The sequence below is a fragment of the Panulirus ornatus genome, chromosome 17 (genome assembly GCF_036320965.1).
Source record: "Panulirus ornatus isolate Po-2019 chromosome 17, ASM3632096v1, whole genome shotgun sequence".
Lineage (NCBI taxonomy): Eukaryota > Metazoa > Arthropoda > Malacostraca > Decapoda > Palinuridae > Panulirus > Panulirus ornatus.
Window position 1 is genome coordinate 34341299 of NC_092240.1, and position 20148 is coordinate 34361446.

The following is a 20148-nucleotide window of genomic DNA, read 5'->3' on the forward strand; positions in this document are numbered from 1 at the left end:
GTGAGGCTGGCGGAGGAGAGGTGCAGCAGATAGTTCATGCTGGTAATGATACTGGCCATGATGGAAAGTGGTAGCGGCAGTGTTGGGGGCTAATGATAGCGGTATGGGAGAAGGTTACCCGTAATGGCAGCGGAGGAAGTGGCAGTGGAAAAGGTAAATGGTAGTGCGATGGAGAAGGTTAATGGTTCTAGCGATGGTAGTTAGTGGTAGTGGCAGTGGAGGAAGTAGAAGTAGCAACGGAAAAGGTAAATGCTTTTGGAGGTCGTCGTAAGAGGACTTATGACATCGTAAGACAAAGGTTACAAGAGAGGGAGGAAAGGAGGGAGGGAGGTAGGGAAGGAGGGAGGGAGGGAAGGAAATGTGATGTGCGCGGGTGAGGAGGATAAACGTTGCGTGGGCCTCCATTAATGTTATAATGGTCTCGTTACTCCGGGTGATTCTTGCTTTGGGAGAAAGTTTGTTGCTATAATCAAGACCGATGAGACGCGCTGCAAACCTGCTCTGGTGGGTGTGACTCAGGTCGCGGCCCTCATGTTCCCTGGTGATGGACATGAATGCTGCTGCTGGTGAGGTTTCTCGTAGTTTATACCAGCTGACTCGTGGATGTGTTGATTCAAACCTACCTCATCATGGTTTACGGTAATATGTGGACCATTAAGGAAGCAGTCTTTAGGCCCCTTGTGGCTTAAGACGATGTAGCCCGCCATTACTAAAGTCAGAGTTAAATACGTCTAATTCTAGTGTACCTGTGTGTCTGTAGTGTGGGAGTGGGCGGCAAGTGTCGCTCCTGAGGTGTGGGTGAAGTGTGTTGCTCTACTTACTACAGTGTTTTGCTGGCGGTATCTTCCCATGGGGTGGAGGGACCGCCAGCCTTCCACCCCGCGGCACCTGCTAAGGAGCAGTGCATGACGGGACTCGCCACCGTCACTATGCAACTCCGTCAGTTCAAGAAATCCCCACAGTACGGGGTCGCGAGTCTCCGTCTGCTGGTGGAGTTTCACCGGGTGTGGGGACGCGTCGAATATCGGTTAATGTTATGATCTCGACGGCACGACCCTTAAGTGCCGGATCAAAGGTTACGCCATCCTACCCAAAGATCGTATTAGCGTGGTGAGAGGTGGCACCGTCTTGATGGAGAGGTTGGTGTGGTGCGCGAGATACCACAAACATTATGTGCCATCAAGCTAACGGGTTTGTAATGCATGACGACGGCTGACACACCTCCACCACTAAGATCTTGGCTAAGAGGATCCACAGAGTCGGCTGGATCACGATCCACTGTTTTTACCTGGAGATTAGGAAATGCGCAGCCGGCTGACTAACGCAGCACAGAATAGCTACATGAATCACTATATCCGTAGATTAGGTACTACAGTGGTAATGGCGCGCCTCGCACGCCCCCTCCCGGGAGGACGGAGAGGCTGGGCGTCGCGCTGGGGGAAATGCCAAACAGATGATGCGTGGGCCGTGTGTTTACTAGCCCGCAGGAAGGCCTTCTGCCCAGCCCCTCACCTTGACGTCACTACCAGGGGCTTATGGGGAGGATTCTCCGAAGCCCCATTAACCGGTTTCCAGTTCACCTTGACCAGTGATACACCTGTAGGTTGACCAGCCACGCAGAGATTCGACTGCCAGCCAGCCATTACTACATGGTGCTGGTTGTGGTCTGGGTTGTGTTTGCCCAACGCTGGTCGATGTGACCAGCGGCAGTGCTCTCCTGGCGCGCGGGAAGGCGAACGAAAGTTGGGTAAAGGCTGGGGAGGGAGGTTAGTTTACCACAACCGCATTACCCGCATGCCATCCGCTGTCATTACTCACATTCCTCACTCCCCACCTCCTCCCCCCGACCTCTCTGACGCCACCTGCGGAAATTCTGAGGAATCAGTCCGTAGTGGCGGACGGGGGGGAACCTGATGCCGTCACGGCTGCCGAGGGTGACGGGGGGAGAGAACAGCGGTGACGGTAGAGGGCGGTCACGGAGGGACGGAGTGGTGGAAGCGGAGAGGAAGGGTAGAAGGAGGGCCTTGGGGAAAGGCACTGAGGGAGAAAAGAGTAGCAGAGGGAGACGGTGAGTGGAAGACAGACGGCCTCTTGTTACAGGCTGGTGCGGGGATACGAAGCCACGATCAGGAACGAAGGAGGAATTGTGATAAGCAAGCAGGAAGACAAGTTAGTAGTGGTGTGTTGTGACAACATTCCACGGACGCCAGATATGGCAGACGTAACACCTCACGTACACACGGAGGCAGACGCAATACCTCACGTACACACGGAGGCGGACGCAACACCTCACGTACAAACGGAGGCGGACGCAACACTTCACGTACACACGGAGGCGGACGCAACACCTCACGTACACACGGAGGCAGACGCAACACCTCACGAACACACGGAGGCGGACGCAACACCACGTACACACGGAGGCAGACGCAACACCTCACGTACACACGGAGGTAGACGCAACACCTCACGCACACACGGAGGCAGACGCAATACCTCACGCACACACGGAGGCAGACGCAACACCTCAAGTACACACGGAGGCAGAAGCAATACCTCACGTACACACGGAGGCAGACCCAACACCTCACGTACACACGGAGGCGGACGCAACACCTCACGTACACACGGAGGCAGACGCAACACCTCACGTACACACGGAGGCGGACGCAACACCTCACGTACACACGGAGGCGGACGCAACACCTCACGTACACACGGAGGCGGACGCAACACCTCACGTACACACGGAGGCGGACGCAACACCTCACGTACACACGGAGGCGGACGCAACACCTCACGTACACACGGAGGCGGACGCAACACCTCACGTACACACGGAGGCGGACGCAACACCTCACGTACACACGGAGGCGGACGCAACACCTCACGTACACACGGAGGCGGACGCAACACCTTACGTACACACGGAGGCGGACGCAACACCTCACGTACACACGGAGGCGGACGCAAAACCTCAAGTGTACAAGGAGGCAAGCGCAACCCGTGTATACGGAGGGAGACGCAACTCGTGTATACGAAGGAAGACGCAACCTGAGTATAAAGAGGGAGACGCAACCCATGTATACGGAGGGAGACGCAACCCGAGTATACGGAGGGAGACGCAACCCGTGTGTACGAAGGAAGACGCAACCTGAGTATAAAGAGGGGAGACGCAACCCGAGTATAAGGAGGGAGACGCAACCCGTGTGTACGGAGGTAGACGCAACTCGAGTATAGTAGAGAGGGAGAGTCAACCTGTGTACACGGAGGGAGAGTCAACCCCTCGAGTGTATGAGACAGAGGGAATAGCTCAGGTAAGACACTTCACGTCCACAGTGCTTGAGGGAGCGAGACACTTAACATAGCAGTGGACACTATCTGGGGCGCTATCTTCGTGTTGACAAGTGTAGCCCGGGGTTCTCACGGCTCCCTTATGAAACAGAAAGCGTCACCCACAACAGTATCTGGGAGGGACGGGTGACGCTGATGGAGTTGGTAACGATGCCACTCGGGGGGCGGGGGGTTGGCTAGAGATTGTGACACAAGTGGAGTTCGTAACGGTACCAGCCTGGGGGACGGTGCTGAGGAGGGTGACAGTAACGGAGTTCGTAACGAAGCCAGTAATCAACACTTTGGTTATCGCAATGGAACTAAACCAAACCCAACTTGACACGGACGGACACAGGCACGAAGGGTCGCCCGCCAGACTCGTTTGGTTATAAACATATAGCAACATAGGCTGATGACATGATATTACATATGGCAACATAGGCTGATGACATGATATTACATATGGCAACATAGGCTGATGACATGATATTACATATGGCAACATAGGCTGATGACATGATATTATATATGGCACCATATGCTGTCATGATATTACATATGGCAACATAGGCTGATGTCATGATATTACATATGGCAACATAGGCTGATGTCATGATATTACATATGGCAACATAGGCTGATGTCATGATATTACATATGGCAACATAGGCTGATGTCATGATATTACATATGGCAACATAGGCTGATGTCATGATATTACATATGGCAACATAGGCTGATGTCATGATATTATATATGGCACCATATGCTGTCATGATATTACATATGGCAACATAGGCTGATGTCATGATGTTACATATGGCAACATAGGCTGATGTCATGATATTACATATGGCAACATAGGCTGATGTCATGATACTGACTTTAACAATGATGACAGACACATTAACCTCTGGACTAACCCCCACAGAACACATCCGTAATACGTCCAGTCATATAATGCATAACCCCCTGGGGTTAAGGGGGGGAGGGGGAGAGTATTACTAGCCATGTATCTCCTGTGTGTCGCAGGAGGTGAGGGAGAGGGGTCGCTGGGGGATCTGGAAATCATCCACTCCTGTATTTGCTCTCTAAAGAAGAGAGGAAGGAGCCAAGTGAGGATTTTGCCGCTAATGCTCACTCTTCTCTTCTCAACGCCACCTCTCTCACACGGGACACATCGAATATGCACGGAGAAGGAAATATACATATATATTTTCATACTTCTACTGTCATACTTGATCGCCGTTTCCCGCGTTGGCGAGGTGGCGGCAGGATCAGAAGAAAGGCCACATCCGCTCACATACATTCTCTAGTTATCATGTGTAATGCACCGAAACCACAGCTCACTATCCACATCCAGGCCCCACAGACCTTTCTATGGTTTACCCCAGACGCGTCACGTGCCCTGGCTCAGTCCATTGATAGCACGTTGACCGCAGTATACCACATCGTTTCAATTCACTCTATCCCTTGCGCGCCGCGCCTCTCACCCTCGATCACTCAAAATCTTTTTCACTCCATCCTTCCATCTCCAAATTTGGCTTCCGCTTCTCCTTACTCCCTCCACCTGACACATATATCCTCTTTGTCAACCTATCCTCACTCATCCTCTCCATATTTCTACACCATTTCAACACACCCTCTTCTGCTCTCTCAACCACACTCTTTCCATTACCACACATCTCCCTCACCCTTTCATTACTTACTCGATCAAACCCCCTCACACCACATACTGTCCTCAAACATTTCATTTCCAACTCATCCATCCTCATTCATCCCACCACTCGGTACCCTTTCTAATCTGCCCGCCTTCCACCTTTCACATGCATCTCTCGCACATGCCATCACTGCTTTCCTCTCTTCTCTCTCTCTCTCTCTCTCTCTCTCTCTCTCTCTCTCTCTCTCTCTATATATATATATATATATATATATATATATATATATATATATATATATATGTGTGTGTGTGTGTGTGTGTGTGTGTGTGTGTGTGTGTGTGTATGCTGATATCCACGAAGAAAATGGAACACGATAAGTTCCCAAGTGCACTTTCATGTACTAACGATTACATGAAAATGCACTAGGGAACTTATCGTATTTCATTTTCTTCGTGGCTATCAGCAAATACTAGACCACATGCACCTCTGTGACCTACTGCAATATTATATATATATATATATATATATATATATATATATATATATATATATATATATATATCCTACAGGTGTGTGTTATTGGCCTCGGCCTGCAGAAGGTTACGTCGCGAGTGAGACTTCACCTTCGGTGATGTTTTATCATCGTCAGTAGAAAGTAGTGGTCTCGTCAAGGACCATCTTACTCGATAGGAGTCCATCACTTCCCTACCCTCGTCTGGAGTGCAGCCTTGAAGCTGCAGAAGCTACTTCAAATGGGTCCTGAGGTTACGTAACAGTGAGAGAGAGAGAGAGAGAGAGAGAGAGAGAGAGAGAGAGAGAGAGAGAGAGAGAGAGAGAGAGAGAGAGAGAGGTGAGAGGGGGAGGGGGCAAGGTGTAACAAGCCTACATCATGACACTATCGTTCAGTTTAAACAAAAGAAACTTATCAGACAACTCCTTTCCGCGGGGTCTGGTAGCAGGCATGCCGTAAGGGGCCATGTGAGTCACCGCTTGGAATCTCCTCAAGTGCGGAGATAAGCGGTGAGAGGCGAGGCGATAACAAGATAGTGGGATCAAGTGTAGATTACTGGGAGCCGGTGAGTCACGGCGCTGCCTCAGCTCGCCCGCGGGAAATCTACTGCCCTGAGACGTATTGTGCTGGCGGCTGCCTCGCATGACTGGCTTCCTCCTGTTGCCGTCTTCCTGGCCGGCCTGCATGACAAGGAGGAGGAGGAGGAGGGAGCCCTGGACGAGGTGCATGGCAAGGGAGGGAGGGGGAGGAGGGGGGAATTCCTACCTGAGCTGCATGGTCAGGGGATTCCAGGCCGTGCTGCATGGCAGAGAGGGAGGGAAGGAGGAAGGGTGGATTACTAGCTGAGCTACATGTGAGGGTGTTTTCCTAGCTGGATGCATGGGAGGGAGGGGAGAGGGGCGGACTGTTCAGCTCAACATGACTAACGTCGTAATTATGAGGCTCACATCTGACTGCAGGTGTGGCTGTACTGCACAACACACACATCCTTATTACCAACAGTTATTTCTATACATACACAATTTTTATACATAGTTATTTCTACACATACATAATTATTTCTATACATACTCAGTTATTTCCATACATATAAAAGGTGTAGTGTTTAGCGTTCCTGATCGTGACGCATTCACGGGCAGCCCAAAATCGAGCGCATTCGAATCCTGGATGCGGCAGCTGGTCCACAGTCAACCCAGCTGTTCATCCACCCCTGGGGGTTGGTTGGTAAAAATAGGGCAAAAGAGAGATGGTGTGAGCAAGTATCAGCAAACTTCGGGGAGAACAAGAAATGTTTTGGAAAGAGACGAAAAGTGAGGAAAACAAGTGGAAGCATCAATTAAAAGGAGCTGATTGGGAAATGGTAAGAGGCAGATGTGAGGCGAACTGGGGGGTGGAGTGAGTATTTTGAAGGATTGTTGAATGTATTAGCTGATGGGGTGGAAGATGAGCGGTGTGTGAGATGTGGAGATAAGTGGAGCATGAGACGTAACAAATGGTTTGATGAAACGAGAAGAGGTTGCAAAAGCCTTGCGTATCACGAAGTGTGGCAAAGCGGAGGGAGTGAATGGGATTTCAGATAATCTTTACAAGAAAGTAGGTGACAGTGCTTCTAATTTGGTGTTCAGGATTTTCAGTTTATGTATGCTCAAGATGAGGTGCCTGAGGACTGGCAGAACGCCTGTATAGTGCCAGTGTATAAAGGCAACAAGAACAAATTTGAATAATCGAATTAAAGACGTCCAAGTTTGTTAAGTGTACTTCATACGTTGTTTTCATGATTCAGGGTTGTATCAAATACAGAGGAACACTGCGGCTTCTGGAGGAGTAGAGGATATGTGGATCAGTTGTTGGCTTTGAGGAATTCACGTGAGAATTATTTTGAGAAACAAAAGGATCTGTACGAGGCATTTATGAACCTGGAGAAAGCGTGTGACAAGGGTGACAGAGATGTATTGTGGAAGGTGCTACGAATAACGGTGTGGGAGGGAGACTACTAAAAACAATGAGGGGTTTATTTTCATCAAGAGGAAGGCGTGTGTGCGAGCAGAAACAAGATCTGGGTGAGTGGTTAGAGATTAATGTAGGTGTACAACAAAGGTGTGTCATGTTACTATAGCTATTTAATCTGATTATAATGGATGGCTTGGTGAAGGAGGTAAATGATACGGTTTTAGACAGAGGGATAGGGCTGCAGTCTTGGGGGTCGAAGGACGCCGGAGGTGCGTCAGTTGGTGTCTGCGTATGTGACGGCTCTGGTGGCAGACTCAAGTAAGAAACGGCAGGTGTTAGTGTCTGAGTTTAGGAGAGTGTGCGAAGGGAGGAAGTTGAAATTTAATGCGAATAGAAGGATAATAAGGTTTAGCAGGAGAGAGAGAGAGAGAGAGAGAGAGAGAGAGAGAGAGAGAGAGAGAGAGAGAGAGAGAGAGAGAGAGAGAGAGAGAGAGAGAGAGAGAGTTTGGTTTGAGGGTAAATTTGAAAGGAAAGAACGTTAGGGAAGTGGGGTGTTTTACATATCTGGGAGCGGATATGGCAGTGGATGGAGCTATGGAAGCTGAAGTGAATGATAGGATGGATAATGAGGCAAAGATCCTGGGTGCCTTGGGGAATATTTGGAAAGAGAGGCCACTGTGAGGCCAAACATTGGTATGTTTGGAGTGATAATACTCCTGATGGCTCTGTATGGAGGAGAGTCTTGAGCCGTAAATGCAAAAGTACACAAGAAGGAGGTGTGTTGGAATTAAAAGCCTGAGTGGAACGAGGATGTGTTCATCGAGAAAGATATAACAGTGTGAAAGAGAGACGTGATTGTATGCGGAGTATGTTTGATAAAGCTGAACAGGGTATGATGAAATGGTTTGGACATGGAGAAGATGAGTGAGGGTATACTAACACGATATATGGTCAAAAGTGGAGGGAACGAGGAGAAGGGGACGAGAGGGAAGGATGGAGTGAAAGACGCTTTACCCACAGGGTCCTGAACATGCAGGAGGAAGTGAAACTCACAGGGGATACAGCAAACTGAAGCGATGCGTTATTAGTGGGCTGAAACAAGGCATATGAAGCTGTCAGGAGAAACCCCGGAAAGGTGTGTGTGAGGCGTGGCTGTAGGTAGGGGGGGCTCTGGTGTCGGTACATTATACATGACAGCTACAGAGTGAATGCGAGTATATGACTGCCGTTTCTTCGTCTGTTCCTGGCGCTACCCCACTAACGAAGGACACAGGTGAGGTTTGTGTTTTGAGGTTACACCACGAGTGAAAAGTCACGTTTGGTGAGTCTGTGTACCATCATCGTCAGGTGACGGAAGAGTGTGCAGTCACGTCAAAGTACTTTTCGCTTCAAAGGAGTCTACCCTGCCCTGCTACCGAGTGTAGCACAGCTTCAAAGCTGCAGAAGCAATGGGAAAAAGGGTGTTGGGCAACAACAGCAGCATTCCTGAAAAAGGTCCAAAGGTAACGCTCTCTCTAAAGTCCAAGGGTAACTCTCTCTCTCTCTCTCTCTCTCTCTCTCTCTCTCTCTCTCTCTCTCTCTCTCTCTCTCTCTCTGGGAAATATTGTTTGGGCATATGGAAAGAATGGATAAGGAAAGGCTAACAGAGAGGATATATGTGTCAGAAGTGAAGGGAACAAGGAGAAGCGGGAGACCAAATTGGAGGTGGAAGGATGGAATGAAAAAAGATTTGGAGCGATCGGGGCCTGAACATAAAAGCGGGTGAGAGGTGTGCAAGGAATAGAGTGAACTGAAACGATTAGGTATACCGGGGTCGACGTGCTGACAATGGACTGAGCCAGGGCATGTGAAGCGTCTGGGGTAAACCATGGTAAGGTCTGTGGGGGCCTGGATGTGGATAAGGAGCTGTGGTTTCGGTGCATAACACATGACAGTTAGAGAATGGATGTGAGCGGATGTGGCCTTTCTTCGTCTGCTCCTGGCACTACCTCGCTAACGCGGGAACTGGCGATTAAGTATGAAATATATATATATATATATATATATATATATATATATATATATATATATATATATATATATATATATATTAGAAGTAGTAGTATTTATTACCGTAAGACTCTATTTTCTTTTCCTGGGGCTCCTACAGCTCCAAGGCTGCGCTACGGTCAGCTGCAGAGTCAAGGTGGATTCCTTTGCATCGAGAAGTTCTTTGACGAGACTTCTTTCGTTATCTGACGAAGATACAACCTCGCCGAAGATTACGTCTCGCTCGCGCTGCAAGTGCTTGCGTGCTGAGTCACACACACACACACACACACACACACACACACACACACACACACACACACACACACACACACACTTGTGGAGCTTCGGCAGTGATAAATGTTTAGCTGTTACGGGGATAGACCTGTACACTTTGTGTATGTATCATGCCAATGGCGTGTGTGTGTGTGTGTACAATTACCTAATTGTAGTGTACGATGAGGAAGTCTTACACTCACCTGTATCGTCCTATTTTCTTTTTCATTTTCCCCCCCACATTCCCCAAGACCTGCAGGTAAGGTGACCATGTCCTCTGACCAGCAGCCGTCAACACACGCACAACATGAAGCATGTTTCCTCCCCCGCCTGCCACGGACTCCCCAAGGACAACGTTATGGATCATACTCTCATGCTAATGCCAGGGTGCGTGGTGAGGGATGGCGTGGGGTGTGTCGGGGCGCCCTCCCCACTCATTCCCATCTGGGTGCGTGATGAGGGATGGCGTGGGGTGTGTCGGGGCGCCCTCCCCACTCATTCCCATCTGGGTGCGTGATGAGGGATGGCGTGGGGTGTGTCGGGGCGCCCTCCCCACTCATTCCCATCTGGGTGCGTGATGAGGGATGGCATGGGGTGCGTCCTCCCCACTCATTCCCATCTGGGTGCGTGATGAGGGATGGCGTGGGGTGCGTCGGAGCGCCCTCCCCACTCATTCCCATCTGGGTGCGTGATGAGGGATGGCGTGGGGTGCGTCGGGGCGCCCTCCCCACTCATTCCCATCTGGGTGCGTGATGAGGGATGGACCCAGTCATCCTTATCTCTCGCGCTCTTACTCATTCCTTACTCATCATACTCACTCATCTCTCGATGAGTACACGAACTTTTGCTCATTCGATAAACTCACGCATCCCACATGTGCTGTCCTTGCCTCGGTCACACGGACACCACCCTCCCACGGACCAGAGGGAGCTGCGAGTTCATGGCTGACCAATCACCACTACAGTCCCAGGCCAGGTGGCCCAGAACGCTGTGGGCGGAGCGTGGCCAGGCCTGGACCACAAGGACAGTAGGGGGAGTGTGGCTAGGGGTGGACCACAGGGACAGCGGGTGGAGTGTGGCCAGGGGTGGACCATAGGGACAGTGAGTGGAGTGTGGCCAGGGGTGGACCACAGGGACAGTGAGTGGAGCGTGGCCAGGGGTGGACCACAGGGACAGCGGGTGGAGTGTGGCCAGGGGTGGACCATAGGGACAGTGAGTGGAGTGTGGCCAGGGGTGGACCACGTGGACAGGGGAGGACCACAGGGACAATGGGTGGAGCGTGGCCAGGGGTGGACCACACGGGAAGTGTGCGTGGAACAGAACACTATGGGTGTGGAAGAGAGTCTTAGTAGAACAGGAGGCTGTGGGTGTGGAGTGGAACAGGAGGTTGTTGGTGTGGGAGAGTGCAGAGTGGAACAGGAGGTTGTTGGTGTGGGAGAGTGTAGAGTGGAACAGGAGGTTGTAGGTGTGGGAGAGTGTAGAGTGGAACAGGAGGCTGTAGGTGTGGGAGAGAGTAGAGTGGAACAGGAGGTTGTAGGTGTGGGAGAGTGTAGAGTGGAACAGGAGGTTGTAGGTGTGGGAGAGTGTAGAGTGGAACAGGAGGCTGTAGGTGTGGGAGAGAGTAGAGTGGAACAGGAGGTTGTAGGTGTGGGAGAGTGTAGAGTGGAACAGGAGGTTGTAGGTGTGGGAGAGTGTAGAGACAGGAGGTTGTAGGTGTGGGAGAGGATATAATCATGGTACGTGTGAAGACCTTGCCGGACTCAAGCGTCCTGTGACTCACGCCGTTTACTCCAGCGTGGTGGGAGCGGCAGGTCGCCACGATCAGCATGTACGTACGTCCGGCGCTACGCGGTCTGCTGGCACACATCATGTTGACGCGGGTTTCCCCAGGATATTAACAACGCCTGATGACCACCCCCGTGACTGGTGTCCCTCACCATCCTGCCCCAGCCATGATGGCCAGCTTCTCATGATCGCCACAATTTTCAGGGTTACAAGAATTTCACCTCCCCCCATGGGGTCACGACCCGTGAGTGTAACGGTGTGAACTTTGACCTGACCATTACAGACCGGGTTAAAAGATCATACCCCCAGGGGCATAAAGTCGTGCTCGAGGGTCGCATCGAGACGTTAAACGGGTTCAGTACATGAGGAGTTAGCACCGTGGCCAGGTAGGATGGTAACTGTGGCTGTGTTGATGTTGTGTGGAGGTCAAGAGTACACACTTGAGGAGGTGGCAGGCAGGGAGGGAGGGAGTGTGGCGTGTGGCTGGCTGGTCCTCACCATTACTGGACCACCACACACACAAAAACAGCTCTCGAGAGAGGCCTCCATTACAGCTGGGGCGAGGCTGCTGTTCCTCAGCCACACTCCATTATCAAATCTCAGCTTCACCCTGCTATCTTATCATGCCATGACCGCTCCTCACCCACCATCCCTGCCTCGCTCCCCCATCCACCCACCCCCTTGCCCTTGCCTCATTCCTCCTTCCTCCTCCAGCTACCCTTGGCTCACTCTCCCCCTCCCCCTGCCGGGTCACTCCAGCACATTTCATCTTCGCGTCTACTCTCTCTCTCTCTCTCTCTCTCTCTCTCTCTCTCTCTCTCTCTCTCTCTCTCTCTCTCTCTCTCCAGTGACTTTTTGCTTCACTTTCAACACCTTCCTTCCCTCCCTCCCTCACTCCACCGCACATTACCTCTAACACCTTCCCTCTGGCCCGCTCTACCTTCCCTCCGTCGTCTGGTCCAGCACAGCCCTGTCCTGTGTACCAGCTCAGCCTGCACCTACCTACCTCCCCAGTCAGTGGCGCTCCGGATGAGGTGTCCGCAGGAGGGCAGCACCTCCTCCTGGCGGCCACTGTCTCATCATGTGTGCACCAGACATAATCCCCTCCAGCTTCACGCTCAAGAACGAGGCACGACATCAAGTGTGAAGTATTATCTTAATTCAGTCGCCCCTCAAGGGTACGCCATTTGCATTGCCTGGAAATCTCCAATTTACATAACACAATTAATCAAAAAGAACAGTTTAATTTACCCGAGGACTCCGGAGTCTTAATTTCGTTTAATTTCAAGGCAGAGTGTTGAAACCACTGAAGCGCCGGAGAATATATCCAGTGGGTTCCCTCCAGCTGCAGATGGAAGTTGGGATACCAAGGGAGCAGCGAGAGGGCGGCCGCTCAACGACCAGCGACCTCAAGTCCCGCCCCCAACTATTTCCCTCGCTAACCTTATCCACCTTGGACGGAGGTGCCGAAGGGGGAATAATGTAATCATGAAAGGTTATACTGAGCAGAGAAAAAGGAGTCGGAGAGTACCTGGGAATATTACCCAGGAGCCATGGCTTACGGTTGCGTCATAAGCAGTGTCGGTTAAGGTGCACGGGTGGTGTATGTAGAGTCTGACCAGTATTCTGCTAAGGAGGTAAACTGGTACAGATTCTGCAATTCATCTAGCGCTCCTGGAAGCCTCCAGCTCACAGGACCAGAAGCACCGACTGGAATGGACCAATATATTCTTTTTTTTTTTTTTTTTGTTAGCTACAAAGGCAAACTCTCAACAGGCTCGCGCCACAAGCGAACTGACAGAGGAGGGCTGAAGGGGGAGGCTGGCAAGGCTTTGCCTGGGGAATGGGTGACCTTCCCTTGTGCCAGCCCGCGGCGCTTTGAGGGACATGAATTTCGCAAAATTAATTCCCATGAAATGGAAAGACAAGGTGAGGCTAGGTATTATGGAGGAAGGGGGAGGAGGGGGATAATAGGAATGGTTATGGGTGAAGGGAGGGAGGGGAAGGGGAGTAATGGATGGGGGGTGTGAAGCCCCTGTGTGGAGGGACGGGTGTACACAAAGCCTCCCGCAGGCAAGTGGGTCAGCGACGCGTTACACTTGCTGGTTCTCCCACACACCTGCTACTACTACTACTACTACGGCTTCCCTGGTTGTCACGGCCATCCATCCACCGCTACACAACCTTGAACTTCTGCACCGAAATAGATCCTTGAACACGCGCACCAGAAGAATAAAGGGGGGAGGGGGTAGTGCGGGAGGGGGGGATGAAGAAATTATCATCCTTGAAAATATTTATTTCTTGTAATCCTTTTTGTGGTCAGTATTCGTTTTTCATTCCCTTCGCGTTTTCTGAGTGTAATAACAAAAAAAATGCTAATCTATGTTTATTTTTTTTTTCTTGTACCCAATACGAAGGTCGTGACAAGATTTTGTGTTTACGTGTGTGGCACGAGTGGGTAGATATAGCGATATCACTCGGCGCTGTACACGTCTTCACCCCACAACAACACTCATGGCCCGTATTGACGAGGGTGGAGGGGCTTCCTCATGACGGGTCCTCACAGTACAACACGACCCGGTCAGGGTAGACACGTGTCATTTTATAACATGGTTAACGTCCTGGTGTTGTAGGTACAACATATACACTGTCCTTCGTCTGTAAACATACTTACGTAGATACAACAAACCTATACATGTGATTGGTTAATGTTGTGGCTAGGTAATGTGGACAACGTATTCATTAAGTAACTCAACTCTTGAAGGCATTTCTGTTTTAAGTAATATTAAGCTCATAGGATTGTATATCGGTATATAAACCGTCTTGTAAGTAATGTATGAATCATTAGTTGAAAGTAACCCAGAGTTAAACTTTATATTTAAGAGTAAAAAGTTCCATTTCTTGTGATGAACATAATTCATTATGGTTTTAATAACTGGTTATCTTGTGAGTAATGTTGTGTGAGTAACGTGAGTATTTCTTTCATTAGTGTTACTGTATGTGTTGCTGTGTGTTGTTGCTGACTAGTGTGTGTTGTGTGCTTCAGCCCCGAGCGAGGATGCTCCAGCGAGGACGAGATCAACGTGGTGGACTCGCCGCCGCCCGCGCCGCTCTACGCCCACCCATACTACACGCCCGCCCTCATGGACGACGACGTGCCCCTGGACATGAGCACCAAGCGACGCTCTCCGCCCCCCGCACGCCTCCCCCACCACATACCCACCTCAAACTCCCCCTCTCCTCCCCCATACCACCCGCGCTCCACCTACCTGCCTGCTCCCGCCCGCGCCCGACCCACCGTCATCACCTGCGTCCCGCCCCGGTACCTGGCCACCCACGACCTCCCGCCCGCAGAACCCGCCCACATGCACGCCCACAGGGAGCTGCCGCCCGCATACTCTGAGCGTCCGCTGCCGCCGCCCTACAGCGTGGCCACCGCCCACCTGAGCCAGCAGCGAGCGCTTACTTCCCGTGACTCTACGGCCATACCACGCCCACTGGTCACCACCACGCCCATCAGCCCCGCCCACAGAGACGCCCCCCGAGCTGAAGAGCCCCCGACCCTGCGTAGACAAGTCGTCCAAGGTAAGCCAGTCTCTTCTTATGTCACTCATTTCCTAGTGGAGGTGCGACATGGTATGTACCCAGCCCTGCCAGGTCTGTCCACACTCGCCTCATGTACGTAAATACTCCCTCAACACCTCTGTACCGGCGACAGGTTACCTTGTGCTGGGAACATTATGTCAGCGTCGGGTATTTAACATATACCATGAAGCATGTGTATAATTTATCAGGACCTTATATCACAGATGTACGACCGCTCTACTCTGCATGGAGCACATTTTCCCCAACACCATTGTACCTGAACGTATCATCGAGGTAACAATTCAGAGTCAGATTTCATCAAGTTTTGTGAGTGAAGATGGTGCTGGTCTTTACGAGTGTAGGCAATGAGTGAAGTGTACATTGTGTATGGTGTAAACTCGTGCGTGGAGTGACTGTATGTGTACCATGGCACATGGTGTACTACACCTATAGTGAGGCTGGTGTGAAGCACAATACACATAGTCTACCTAGATTGTGGCATACGACCCTGTTCTGATGTATCTTCACATGTTTTACACACACACACACACACACACACACACACACACACACACACACACACACACACACAATACACCGTTATATTTACCTACATCACCTTCCGTTTCCCTACAAGCGACTGCTGTACTCAGTGTGTCGCCGAGCGGCTACAGCCCAGGAGGCCCCAGTGTGCTGATGGTCGGGAGGTGTAGGGCAGCGCCCCGGCACCAGGTCCCGCTCCATATTACTACCGGTCACACACACACACACACACACACACACACACACCTTCCGGTGGGTCATTTCCGTGTTTCGTGCTGGTACCTGAGCTGGTGTAGTGATGGGACGGAGGTGCTGTTTCACGGGATGCGTCCCTGTGTAAACCTCGACAGCCACTGCTAACCTAGTGTGTGTCGCCAGTGGCAGGGCAAGTGGATGGTCAGGCCAGGGTCGGGTCACGGAGGAGGAAGGACTCTGAGGGTCATAGTGAGGGTCTTCCTGTACCTGTAGCCTGGTCTGAAATCCTCTCTCTCTCTCTCTCTCTCTCTCTCTCTCTCTCTCTCTCTCTCTCTCTCTCTCTCTCTCTCTCTCTCTCGGCAAGGCACCATACACCTGGACAGCATCATCCACCTCTTATTTCTTGAACCTGAGATGACCCCACCTTACGCCCGCCATTCCACTGACCACACTGAACTCACAGCGCTGGGTCAGGTCAGTGCAGGAAGACGACGATAAAAAGAAGCACGCCTGAATATCTTAACTGAGGACCTGATCGATACAGCTCAGTCACAGCCACCAGGGGTTGTCACCAACAAACGAAGGAAGACCATTTGTTCAGAAATCACACTCGTGTCTTAATGCTGATCTACGGTGTGCACGGGTCACACCAGCGAGTCCCGTGTGACGCTGCACGTCACTCTACAGGACGGCAGTGTCTTGATCCCGCCAACACCTGCATCTGGGCCTCAGTTTCATGACTGCTTCCCTTCCATCCACCACGCAGGAGAGATCCACCTCACCTAGCTTCGTCATCCACCACGCAGGAGAGATCCACCTCACCTAGCTTCATCATCCACAACACAGAAGAGATCCACCTCACCTAGCTTCATCATCCACCACACAGGGGGACTCCACCACTATAAGTTACATCATCCACCATACCTAGCTTCATCATCCACCTCACAGGGGGATTCACTAGACCTCGCTTCATCATCCACTAACCGTCCTGCAGGGACCCACCTCACCTGGCCTGATGCAGAAGCCTGGGTGGAGAGGCCAGCTGGTGGGAGGTGTAGGCCAGCTGGAGGATCGGATGGTCGTTTAGTGGGATGGAGCGGCCAGCTTGAGGGAAGGGGCGGACAACTGCTGGGATGGGATGGCCGCCAAGACGAGGGTGGAGGTGTCAGGTCCGCTGTAACGTTCATCTCTCCATTCAGGGATGCAAATCAGGTGCGGGGAGCGGCGTGGGCCCGGCCGTCGGGTGTCGGCGTGGGCCCGGCCGTCGGGGGTTGATGTGGGGTCCAGGCCGTCGGAAGTCGGTATGGATCCCGCCGTCGGGACTCTTGTTTGGGCCCGGCGTCGGGGATCGGTGTGGGGTCGTCCAGGCCGTCGAGAGTCGGGGGTGAGCCCGGCCGTTGGGTGTCGATGCGGGCCCGGATGTCTGGAGTCTTGGCCGTCGAGGGTCGTCGGTGTGGGGCCAGTCCGGGGGGGAGGTTCACTCTCCACCGCTGACTGCACCACCAAGATATACGACTTTTTCCTCCCGTCTCGTCTTCCCTGCTTACTCTCAGGTCAGACGGTCTCTCGAAGCATGAATACATATAATCCTTGATGCATGCAAAGTTGGTTTGCCTCCCGCGTCAACACTGCCCCAGTAAAAGCCACCACCGCCCCTCATAGCAGTGGCGGACGAGGCTACCTGCGCCAGCCCAGCGATCATGTGAACCGCTATGTAAATTCACATCGCGCTCCTCCGTAATAATTAATGCACCTGGATTCAAGATGCATCTAGGTCTCTACCGGAGCTAGAATCTGGTGGGCCTTTCTCCTCCGCGTTCCCATTCATTCAAACACAATTATACTTTCGCCGGATCGTCTTCCAGAGCGGCCAGCCCGCGTGGCCACCCAGCGGTGGCCGCCCACCCAAGCGTCGCCGCCAGGGAAGGCCTCACCACCTCCTCACGCCCACGCCCTTTTATGGCTGGTGGCACCACCCATGAGCCAGCGCGAACGTCCTGGAGCGGGTGACTGCAAGGCGGCCATAGGAGAAGGAAGGGAGGAGACAAGAGGACATCAGTACGGCATCGAGGTGCATTGCTCTTCAGTCCAGTTACAAACCAGAGGTGTGAAAATATACGAGTTCACACCACGTGGTGAGGGGACGGCCGAGTGTGTGTGTGTGTGTGTGTGTGTGTGTGTGTGTGTGTGTGTGTGTGTGTGTGTGTGAGGAAGGGTGGAGTAAGGCCAGGCTGGCGTCAGTGTTGACCACCACCTGTACGACGCCCCTGGCCCTGGACGACGTTACAAATCTGTTGGCGCGTCGGGTCACGAACCTGTCGTAAACCCCCGCTCGGCCCCACGCACTTCCCTCCCTCCCTCCCTCCCTCCCTCCCTCCACCATGACTGTTGCAACGCCGCCGCCGCCACCACCACCACGGGTGTGGTCGAAATGCGGGTTCACTACTGTCGGAGGTCAGGAACTGGGTTGGGGTCAGGAGTGTTGGGATCCTGGATGAGGGAGAGTGAGATATGGCCACAATAAAGCAGCAGCAACACTTGTCATCCCAGAACGGTGGCAGGGGTTGTGGCCGTTAGTCTGCAAGAACACGGTGGTAGAATGTGGACATGCAAGATTCCATAGGAAAAAAATGGAGATAGTCTTAAGTGGCATGGCAGGTTCTTGCATACACCTAGCCATCTGAGCCAACCAGACACAGATGCTTGTGCAGATCAGTAATTTGAAACGTAATGCTCGGGCGAAATTTTGACGTAGGCAACGGGGTCTACTACACTCGCTACACCTACTGGTAAAAAGGGTCACCTGTCGGTCGAAGTTTATAGTTTTCAGGCTCAAGGTACGAAGACCCCGTGGGTATGATGGCGTCGAAGACACACTGACGACAGAGCAAGACACATACGCTTCCAGCACCAGCCAAACCAACGGCATAACATGAAAACAGACTGAGGAAAGGAAAGAGTTGGTAGGTGGGAACGGGTTAGAGAGGGGAAAAAAGTGGGGAAAAAAGATAAGAGCGTAGGGTTGAAGAAAACCCCTGGTAGGGATTGAGAAAGACAATGGGAGGACCTGGAATGTGAGGAAGACGCCTGGAGGAGAAGGACGTGGAAGGGGTGAGAAGAGGTCAGGAGATGGAGGAGGAGGCGGAAGAGGGTGAAGAAGAGGCGAGCAGGAGGAGACGGGAGAGGAGGGTGCGCGTGTGTCTCGTCCATTCATGATCCCATTGTGAGAGGCAGCGTCCAGGGCACCGCCTCGTGCCCTGGGCCAGGCCATAAGCCCACACACCTGTACTCTCTAGGCCCTGCTAACGACCCCATCCATCCCTCAATAACCCACTTGCTCTATTATTTAATGCCACCTCTAATGGAGTAATTAAAAGGTGAGAAGGGCCAGTTGTAATGGCATGTGGTGGCAGCGGCGGGCGAGGAGACTGGGCATACGTAATGACGACAACGTACGTAGCTAAGGTTACGTCCATTCATGATCTGGCCGAAGCGAGGTGTTGCCTCCCTCAACCAACACCACCTTTAATAAAACACTATTACAAACTCGTACACGTTTCCTTGGGGGAACGTTGACCTTGTGGACGTTGTATCACACACGAGGTTACCACTTGATCATGATGATAAGGAAAGGACCAAAATGCTCAGAAATTACTGATATATTAGAAGATGGTTGGTGGAGAGGGCGAGGAGCAGCGGTGGCGGGTGGGCCAAATACGGTGCTGGGACACAGGCTACCCGTGCGAGGCTAGGGCGGCCGCCCGGCGTACATGGCCGAGACGGCCCACTGGCTAGGTGGGCCAGGCGGGCTCATGGGTCGACCACGGTGGTGGGTTGTGCACGTTAGTTGGCTAGTCTGTTACTGGTGGGTTATAGAGGATGGTGGGTGAGTCTGCTGCCATGGGCAGGGGTAGTGGGTGGCGGAGGTGGGTGGGTTATTCTACTGCAAGTCAGGTGAAGTTTGCAGATGGGTCAAGTGGCAGTGCTGGGCTTCAGAGCCTGAGACATGGGTTGACTGGGGAGGTCAGACGTTGCTTCTGCATGTGGTGGGTTGAGGAGGGTAGTGGATGGGTCTGCTGGCCATGGAATGAGATGGTACTGGATAGCACTGCATGCAGCAAGTTGGTGGATGAGTCTATCTGTGTTGGACTGGGGAGGTGGGTGGATGTGTTAGTGGCTGGTTGATGGTGCTGGGCGAGAGAGACTCGTGAGTGTGGTGGAGATGGGCGAGTCCGGTGGTGGTAAGATGACAGTGGCCACCTTGTGGTGGGTTGTACGTGG

The 20148-nt window shown here is 52.2% G+C and overlaps 1 protein-coding gene and 1 long non-coding RNA gene across 2 annotated transcripts in view; one reads left to right on the forward strand and one right to left on the reverse strand.

Annotated features, from left to right (window-relative positions):
* The window catches only part of LOC139754469 (uncharacterized), a 604696-nt gene that overhangs the window by 286654 nt on the left and 297894 nt on the right, over positions 1-20148 (reverse strand). The window lies entirely within an intron of this gene.
* The window catches only part of LOC139754672 (uncharacterized), a 97300-nt gene that overhangs the window by 30815 nt on the left and 46337 nt on the right, over positions 1-20148 (forward strand). The window contains exon 3 of the mRNA XM_071672220.1: positions 14591-15129. Within this exon, the coding sequence (XP_071528321.1) occupies positions 14591-15129 (539 nt within the window). The remainder of the gene's footprint in view (positions 1-14590; positions 15130-20148) is intronic.